This window comes from Octodon degus, unplaced genomic scaffold (genome assembly GCF_000260255.1).
Source record: "Octodon degus isolate 3935 unplaced genomic scaffold, OctDeg1.0 scaffold00149, whole genome shotgun sequence".
Lineage (NCBI taxonomy): Eukaryota > Metazoa > Chordata > Mammalia > Rodentia > Octodontidae > Octodon > Octodon degus.
Window position 1 is genome coordinate 1,146,030 of NW_004524725.1, and position 9,692 is coordinate 1,155,721.

At 46.5% G+C, this 9,692-nt stretch overlaps 1 protein-coding gene across 7 annotated transcripts in view; it reads right to left on the reverse strand.

Moving 5' to 3' along the window:
- Positions 1 to 9,692, reverse strand: part of Pdzd2 (PDZ domain containing 2) — a 401,332-nt gene that overhangs the window by 27,398 nt on the left and 364,242 nt on the right. For 6 of the 7 annotated variants that reach the window (XM_023702360.1, XM_023702361.1, XM_023702358.1 and 3 more), the window contains 5 exons: positions 7,980 to 8,061; positions 6,494 to 6,528; positions 5,502 to 5,658; positions 3,076 to 3,848; positions 741 to 885 (listed from right to left, as the gene is read on the reverse strand). In XM_023702360.1, the coding sequence (XP_023558128.1) occupies positions 741 to 885; positions 3,076 to 3,848; positions 5,502 to 5,658; positions 6,494 to 6,528; positions 7,980 to 8,061 (1,192 nt within the window). The remainder of the gene's footprint in view (positions 1 to 740; positions 886 to 3,075; positions 3,849 to 5,501; positions 5,659 to 6,493; positions 6,529 to 7,979; positions 8,062 to 9,692) is intronic. The other variant, XM_023702362.1, reaches the window with a different exon arrangement.

Genomic DNA, 9,692 nt, shown 5'->3' on the forward strand with positions numbered 1-9,692 from the left:
TTACAGCCCAAGATGGCTTTGAACTTGCAGCCCTCCTGCTTTAGCCCCCCCCCCCCACTGCTGCGACTGCAGTGTCACTGCATCCAGCCACCTAATTTGTAATTTGCAGGACATCTGTAAGCAGTGGCGTGCGCGCTGCCTCTGGGCTCGCCAGGCGGCCGGTCCACTCCGCTGCCCAGCATGCAGCTGCTGACAACGCCGTTCGTGGCCAAAGTGCTGATTTAGGATACTAATTTTCAGTCTTCACAAACAAGGCAGCGAAGTCACGTCATTCAGCCTGACTTTAGAAACGAGACGCTAGCCAGCCACATGGACGCTGACGGGGTCTCGGCCTCCGTGACAGACGCCCCTCGTGCCACCCCCAACAACCCCGGACTCCGGTTCTCCAGTACGCATTGTTTACTGGTCCACCTAGCGGTCTTTGTCGTGGGGCCCCTGACTTCGGGGGAGCAGAGGGCTGAGACTCTGAAGAGTGGCGGATTGTCCCATTCTGTCCCGAGTCTCCGTGTGTCACAAGGGGCACACAGTGTGGACCGACAGAAGAGGATGCGCGCTACGTGACATCAAATTTATGAATAGAGGTGCCATGATGTAGTCGACTGGGTAACTGGAGGCAGCACTTAAAGATCATTAATTTGTATCAGAGGTTTTTTCCCCTCCTCAAAATTATCCCAGGTTAACACCTTCATTTAGAGGACCTGCCTTCCTTTCTTTAAACTTAAATGATAAAGTCATTTTACCAGTCTCGGGGTGTGGTCCCTGCTCTGCTGCAGCTTCGGGCAGGTTCTCTGTGAGGCGTCCAGTGTCCATGTGGGACAGAGCTCTGGGTGTCCCGCAGTCAGTGGGGACACGTCCGTCCCCAGGGGCCAGCTTTCCCAGAGGTTCCTGGCACGACGATAACCAGAAGTCGCTGTTAATAGCTTCTAGGTTTTCTGCATCATAAGACACTATCATCTACGGAAGAGAGCTGGCTTGTGAAAAGCCGTAAGAGCCCTGGCCCGGAGCCAGAAGATCAGGACTCTGGAGATGATACCGTCTTGTCATGCCTCCCTGAGCCTCAGTGTTCACAGCTTTAAAATGGGCACAATCAAGTTTGCCCAGTGTCAGAGAGTTTTAGATAAAATATGATTAAGTGAGAATAGCTATAAAATAGGATATTAAAGGCTAGATAGATGGACGTTGCTATTGTAATACTGCATAGAAATATCCAAGGCTATAAAATCGATTTCTTAGTTTGGTAGTAGGGCAGAAGATGAATCTAGAGAAATGAAGCTGACATTTAATATCTCAAAACCTCCCTGAGGCCTAATGTCAATTACTTTATCTTCCTTCTTTTATCTAATACTCATCACAAAATTAAAAAAAAAACTTACTAAAAATTAAATCAGATTTATTTGAAATTTATCCACTGAGTGAGTCATAAAGTGGCCCAAGGTAGCAGCAGAGATGAGAGGTGAAAGGTGTAATGTGTCTTTCAGCAACTCAGAAAGAATCATTTTAGAAAATATTTCTTCCTGGCTGCACGAAACCTTTCTAGGATTTAACTCGGTTATTTTCTATTTACTAGTAAGGCATGAATGTAATAGGGGAGAAGCTCAAGAGTTCTGGAACTGCACAGAGGTTGTGCTTGCCCTAACCTGGGCACAAACTAAGTCCCACTAAACCGTACACTGTAAAGTGATTAATTTTATATACACTTCACTCCAATAAAAAGTATTAAATAAAAGCGATAGGAAACAACGCATTTATCAGAAGAGATTTTTTTTTTCCTGTTTTCAGCTTCTAATAGTTGAGGATACTTTGTAGCAGTGCATTCTATTTTCTTTTTCATATATAATTAAAATTACTTTTTTTTTTTCAGTACCGGGGAATGAACTCAGGACACTGTGCTTGCCAGGCAAGCGCTTATTCCACTAAGCTATCTCCCTGGGCTTGGCAATAAGATTTTTATGAGAAAATTCACTTCTTTTGTCTAAAAGTTTTAAGTGCTGTACGAAAGTTTTCAGGGAGAATACAAAATCAAAATTGCAAAAGCTTTTATTTTTAATAGATTGTAGTTTATTAAAAACAGAAGTCCCAATTGGGCCCTATATAGTTATCAAAAATGTGTTGCTGATGATACTTTTTATAAGTAGGAATGTACCTATTGGTCGACCAGTACATTGTAAAACATCTGCTAGCTAGAGATAAAATGTGAGTTTTGAGGAAGGGAAAAAAAGATGTGTATTTCTGTATATTTTAAAAAATATTAAAAAAAAGATTTCTTATAGTTTTTAAATAATGTTTCACTCTCTGGGTCAATATATTTACATGTATGTTTGCATCAACCACTTGAGCATGTATCATCAAATCTACAAGCCATCTCAGAATCTTTGCTCAGGCAGGGATCATTTATGTCAAGCACACTGTAAACCTTAGTTCCTCTTCCTCTCTCCTTGCAAATGAGGAGGTGTACTGGAATTTTCAGAAAAGACAAGTAGGTAGTTCTAACGTACTCATAAACAAGTGCATTGTAAGTTTCTCTGAGAATGTACCCCTTGTTTCGTGAGCTACGACAAGGGTCTGAGGAGCTACGCTTAGACACAGAGGCAGTACAGTTTTGGAAAAATTAGTGATCATTCATAACCTTACCAGCAGGCAAACATCACTGTAGACATGTGAGTATCACCCAGCCTGTGAGCTGGCTGAGACGGACAGCACCCTTCCCATGTTACGGTCCAGGGAACCGAGGCTCAGAAAAATCTCAATAACTTGCGTCAGTGGCTCAGTGGCCACTCAGCTAGGGCCAGGTAGCCAGCAGAGGTGGCACCAGGCACAGGGCTTTCCTCCACCCACGCCACACTGCTTTCCCCTTGCCAACCACAGGCACAGGTAAGAGGATGATTACATCTTCAGCTGAATGATCTTAGGACTCACAACCTGCCCATATGTAACAGGTTCCCATTACAAGAATGATGGAAGATGATTTATGACGCCCTTCCTTCCTGGGAGCCTGGTCTGTGCTTCCCGGCAGACCCCGTATTCACTCACACAGTTTTCACTGAGATTCAGAGTAACTGAGAGGAAGTCGCTTACCTTCTCCACGGTTCTCCCTGGCTGCAGGCCAGTGATGATCCCGCTGACGGGAGTAGTTTGGACCTTCGCGTCCTGATCACATGGCCCACTGGCCTTGCCGGTCAGGGCTGCTGCCTCAGCTGTAGGTCTCTTGCATTGGGGGCTGACCTTGGTCACTGGTTTGTGCCTGGACCCCAGGTCTTCACTGTTCTTTCTGGGAGAAATGGGGTTCTCTGTGCTCATCACACCTTGGGTGTCTGCAGGAACCTTGTATTCCAATTTGGGTGAACTCCGAGATCCTGACAGTTCCTTTCTTCCTGAGCCTCCAGGGCCTCGCTTGGGGGCTCGGCCGGCTGCCTGGGAAGGAGCAGGTGCCACACCCTCTGGTACATTCTCCTCTAAGTCCAGTGAGCTGCCCAGGAGCGGCACTGAGGAGGCCTTGCTAACCAGTGTTTTCTGGGGCGGCTCCTCTTGGATGTTGATGTCCACAGCTTTGGGAGAGGTCATGGAGACACGCCTGGTGCCATCCTCCGTCAGGGCCCCGCTGGGACCTGGGAGGGCTCCTGGGAGTGAAATGCTGTCCCGTCCATCAAACTCTTCCTCGTCACTGGCATCGTTGGCATCATAGCAGCCTACCTTCCTCTGGCGGAGGAGAGGGTTCCTGAGGGCCTGCGGGCTTCCGGGGAGACTGGCTTGTCTGGTAACTGTCACCTGCTTGTGGAAGAGGCCAGAGGTCCGCTGGCTTCCAAGAGCCACGAGGCTGTTGGCCCGGGGTTTTCCCGGATCCCTGTGAGCTGGGAGTAGGGATAGGAAGACAAGTCAATGAAACCGAGTAGTGCATCTGGCCTGCTCTTACAATTTAGCCCCATCATCACACGCCACGTATTTCTACATTTCCAAATGTCAAGCACAGAGCTTCTGGTCACTGGATGCCATGCTTAAATACTAGGGTGCCTTGCGATCTGTGAGGGGGGGAGGGCAGCAGGCCTCTCGCGCCCTTTTTCCTCCTGGCTGCTCCCAGTAATCTACATGGCACGCTCCTGGCCTGCATTGTGTCTCACACATCGCTGGGTCCAACCTGAATGCTGCTGCTGAGAGCTCCTCTCTAGATGGTGGGCCCGTGACGTCCTGTAGCCCTGGCCCTTCTGAGCACCCGCGGTCCCTCCTGCATCTGCAGCGGGGGCTTGAGCGGCCTGATCCTGAAGTACAAGCTTCCTGCTTCTCAAAGCTGAAGCTATCACTCCCACCAAGGAGAGGAGAACGCAATGGCTGCTCTGCCATCTCCTTATATCCTGTTGGCTGCCGTGAAAAGTCACACACGCTCTCACCTTGGCCTGCGTCTGTTAGAGGACAGCAGGCTCAGCGGCCGCTCCAGCTGAGGCACAACTGTTACTCCCTCCTAAGAGCAGATTTTCCCCTCTCCTCTCCTCCCCTCCCCTCCCCTTCCCTTCCCTCCCCTCCCCTCTCCTCTCCTCTTGTCTCTCCTGTCTTGCCCTCCCCTCCATTTTCCTTCTCTCCTTTCCCTCTCCCCTCCACCTCCCTTCGCCTCCTCTTCCTTCACCATTTTTTTCTTTTCTTTTTTGTATCTAGGATAGGGTGTACAGGGCATACAGGATCTCACTGCAGAGATCGGACTCATAGTGATCCTCCTGTTTACGGCCTCCCAAGTGCTGGGATTACAGGTGTGCACCGTCTTAGTGCACCCTGGAGTTGGGGCCAGCCCGCAGGCTGGGGATCAAATTCCTGACCTCTGCATCTAAGTAGATTCTTTAATCCGCTGAGCTATTTGGCTGGCCCTTCTTTTTTCTTTTTAAATGTGGAACTGATGAACCAAACCCAAAACCTTAAGAAGTCTAGGCAAGCGCTCCACCATTGAGGTATACTCTTCTTATTTAGACATTAGAAACCTTGCCAGCAGAAGTCTGAGAAATCTGTATAGTTCACATCAGATTATCACCTCATCGTGAGGAGATAATCAGGTAGAGTTAAAAAAAAAAAAATCAAAAAAACCCAAACGCTTATGATAATACTGCTCATAAATTTTGGTCTCTCACTGTCTTCTAAAAAGAATTAAGTTAGGGCCTAGGCGAGGGACGGGCCTGGAATTTGGCTTAGTTTCTCTAACACACAAGTGCTTCACTGCTGCCCACCGTGATGTGATGCCGTGAAATCCCAGGCTGCACAGCGTCCCTAGCTGGAAAGAATGCAGGTTTGCTACCCCCTGGGAAGTCCCTGGGCGCCCAGCCTGTGCGCTGCCTAACTCTGGGGGGCAGTCACTCACAGTGGCTCATCTACCAAGAGTAAACTCTCTCCTGTCAGGGAACTGCTGCCCAGCCTGAGTCGTGGTCTCAGCTCCCTTTCTGTGTAGCAGAACCCACGTTCACTGCGGAGCTCCTGTGGAGATCCCTAGCACACATCGCCCAGGGCCCTTGGGGCTCCTTGCTTACTGGAGGCGCTGGGGGTTGGGCTGCCGTCCTCGGATGTGCCACAGCCGCTTCCCGGGTGATCCTCATCCTCAGAGGCAGGTGCCATGAAGTCTGGCAGGGAGCCCTGGGCATCGTGGGCGAAGTACTGGGAGAATTCAGGGTCAGACATAAGGGATTCCTGTTGGGGAGAGAGTACTAGATGCCTCTGCTTTCTTGGAAGAGGTGCAGAAGCTGAGCTGTAAACAGTAATTGTGTCTCATCTTTCCAAGAACACTTTGTTCTAATCCATGGCCATTCAAAGTAGCTTAGATAGGAAACACCCATCTCTATTTACATCGCTAGATGGGCAATTAATGAATACAAAGGTGACTGTTGCTGCCAGACCCCGTTTTTAGAGGGGTTTTGGGGGTGTTGGTGGTGGTGTGCTTTTGGCAGTGATCAGAGAAGCTGCAGCAGCACTTTATCAACCATCCCAGAAACAACACTGGGGGAAGGGATTGGAAAATAGAATAAAATTCCAAGCCAAGTGGCCTAGCCAACTGATGACAAAAAGAACGAGGGTGTGAATCCTATGCCCTGGTCTAGCAGGATTGAGGAATCCTGAGTTGTTTTTTTTTTTTTTTTGCAGAACTGGGGATTGAACTCAGATCCTTGCGTTTGCCAGTCAAGTGCTTATCCTACTGAGCCAACTCCCCGGCCCCTAAAGGGTGTTAACTGAGTTTCTTTAAAGATCCCAAAAACTTAGGCCTGATTTATTATGGAATAATTTTAAAAGTTGCTTTTCAAACCACAGTTCAGTTCTTTTCTGTTGTGCTACTCTTTTCCTGAATATTTAATAAGAGAAACACATTTGGGTATTTGTTCTCAAGTTAGCATGGTTGCTATTTCCTGTATAAAGTGGCATAAAGGACTCATGGGCATAAATATGTGCCGGGTGGGCACTTGTGCTTGGCTTCTGGGACCCAAGATCGCACGGTTGAGCTGAGTTAGGGAGGAGCAGAGTCTTGACTTACCTTTTTGGCAAGAGAGGGACTCTTCAGCGGGGTACCTGTAGGGGGAAGAGTCACCATATTGTCAAAATGACAAGCTAAAATCACAAACAGGGTCTCATACTTAGCCAGAAAGGGAAGAGTCAAGCATATTAAACCAAACTTTCCTTTGCTCAAAGGGCATTGGACACACAGCTAGAGGTGCCCTTGCTGTCAGCCTGGCTCCCAATCCCATCCCATCCCACCTCCCAGGGCTGCTCAGGCTCCAAGCCCGGCCTCTGCTGTTCCTGCCTCCCTTCCTGATGAAGTAATTTCTTCTTCTGAATTTCCAAACTATTTGTTATACCCACACTCCAATTTCCACTTCTGTAGCATAATTTAATGATGAGTGCCTATGTCTCATCTCTCGTCGACTGTTTAAGAGCTTACAGAGCAGAGAGATGGACTGATCGGACCCGAGGCCACTGTACCCGCTGACCAGTGTTCAGTTGGTTAACTGAATGGGTTGAAGGACGGGCAGATGGATACCATCCAGGAGACCATGAAAGAGCTGGGGAGAGCCTTGGATGTCTATTTCAATTTTTAAAGGAAGGTTGAGAAGTGCCGTATTTAAACTTTAATTTATATGCTATGAGCAAAAGAGATTTAGGGCATGAGGATCATGGCTTAATAAAATCTTTTCTAGCTGATCAAGTGGAAATGTAGGGATTAGGAGAGCATAGCTCTTAGGCAGATCGGGATACTGAATAGTTGAATAAAGAGCCTATTATGGCTTAGTCCACTTTAAATATATTAATTATGGATGCAAATAATCAGTGTTTTCCATGGTTGCCAAAAAATCCTATGCCTTCCCTTTCCTCTGAAAGCCAGTAACTCAGGTTGCAGTTCCTTGTCCTCTGGGACATCAGTCAGAACGTCAGCAAAGTCTCAAGCTCAGAAATGTCTGCAGAAGCCTTTCGGTTTCCATGGCACAGGAAGCATAAGATTTAAAACTCAATACAGTGTTCTAAATTCAGCTGAAATTCCTTCAATCTCAATCCTTGCCTGCCTAAAATTTTCTACTTAAGGGGAAAATCACGACTTTAGCTACCTCCCTTACCCTCTCTGCATTAACATTTTAAAATTCATATAAAGAAATCTCCGGCTTTTGGGTGGAGAATACCCTGTATCTACCAAATTGCTCGTATTTTGGTATCATTTACACTTTTTATCTACAGCATTTTAGAGGAATCATGCATAAATACATGAAATGTGAGCTCTTAGCTCACTCTTGCAAATTATTTGAAAGTGGTGTAAGAAGCATGCACGATTAGATCTTTAATGAAGTACATTAAATAACTGTGGAAATCAGAAGTGGCAACCTAGAGAAAGGAGAGACTCTGTCTGACAGCTACTTTCACCAACCCTGATAATTACAGCGAATCCAATTCGATTCCACCAGGAGTGCCCCGTGGGTGAACTTAATGAGAAACTCTACTGAATGTTGAATGAAAATGTGCCATTACAGTACCTAAGCCAGGAGAGGAACTGGCCTCTTTGCTCTCCTGGTAAGTGCTGCGCGCGATCACTTCATCCATTTCCTGCTCGGAAACCTGATTTTCAGTAGAAAGCACAAATTAGACGGCGTGGAGTATTTACTTCCCCCCAAGAAAGGTAGCTAAGACTAGAGTCAGAGTTGAGTTCAGATAAATAGGCAAACCACAAGGTAAGAGCTTACGACCATCCTCAGCAGTTAGGACCCAGGACCCGTAAGTGATAGGCAGGTTCACGGATGGCTTCAAACAGTGTATATGCAAGACCATCAACTGATCCCAAGTTCACTAAGCAAAGCACTCAGGGGCTATGATCCCCCCTGACACGGCTTGTATCTGCCTCTTTCTAGAACTTTCACTTCTGTTTTTTTTTTTTTTTTTTATTACAGGGAGAGGACTCCAGGCCTCCACACATGCTAGGCAAGTACTTTATCACTGAGCCACACCCCTAGACCCCAATTTGGTTTTTACAAATTAAACTTTAAACTGGTATTAAACCTACAAAAAAAAAGTGCAAAAGCAGCACAAGAATAACATTCTCCTCACCAGACTTGACTATTTTCTTTTCTTTTGCAGTACTGGGGAGTAACTGCTGTGGTTTCTCACTGAATTCCACCCTGACCCTTTCGACTTTGTCGATTGATACACCGTGGTACTGGAGATTAAACCTGGGCCTTCCCACTGAGCTACATCCCCAGCCCTTCTATTTTTTATTTTCAGACAGGTAGTTACTGAGTCACTAAATTGCCCAGACTGAGATGGAATTTGTGATTCTCAGTTTCCTAAGAAACAACACTACATTCATGAGCTAACACAACTGGCAAGATTTACCAACTATTATTATCTTGCCACATTTATATGCCTTCTCTTTATGTGCCTATGCTTGTGTGCATACACACACACACACACACACACACACACACACACACACATTCTGCTGTAACTTTTGCAAAACCTTTAGCAAATAATAGATGTCGTGGTCGTTCACCTGGAACTATTTCAGTGCACACCTCCTACAAACACCACCTTTCTCAAATAGCCATCATCAGATTCAGAAAATTTATCACTGATAACTAACACATATTTCTCTTTTTAATTAATTTATTTTTTATGTGTTTAGTACAGGCTGTATAGGGTCTCATTACACAGATTGGACTCGCAGTGATTCTCCTGTTTACAGCCTCCCAAGGGCTGGGATTACAGGTACGTGCCACCACTCCCAGTTTTAATCACAGTCTCAGTGTGCCCCGGGGGTGGGGCTGACATGGCAGGCTGGGGATCAAACGATGGTCCCTGTGTCTGCCTAAGCAGGTGCTTTAATCTGATGAGCTACCTGGCTGGCCCCTAACACATATTTCATATTCTGATTTAACCAACTGCTCTGATTCCGTCTTACATTTAGGAGTGGTTTCCAAAGTGTGTCTGTAGCTGCCATTAGTTTATACAAAGTTTGATGCCAGTCTGATGAAACAAGGATTTTTCTGCAGAATGCAAATTAGCAAGATGTTTCCTTCATTAGCAAAGTCCTGCAAGCTAGTGACAATGTCACCTGACCTACTGGGAGGTCCTAGCAGCGCAGTAGATTTCCACTCTGGTGTAAGCACATCTTGTTTTGGACACTGGGCCATCACAGACCGACTGTTTTGCACAGTAGTGCTTTACAGAAAAATTGTTTTAGGCAATCCAGAATG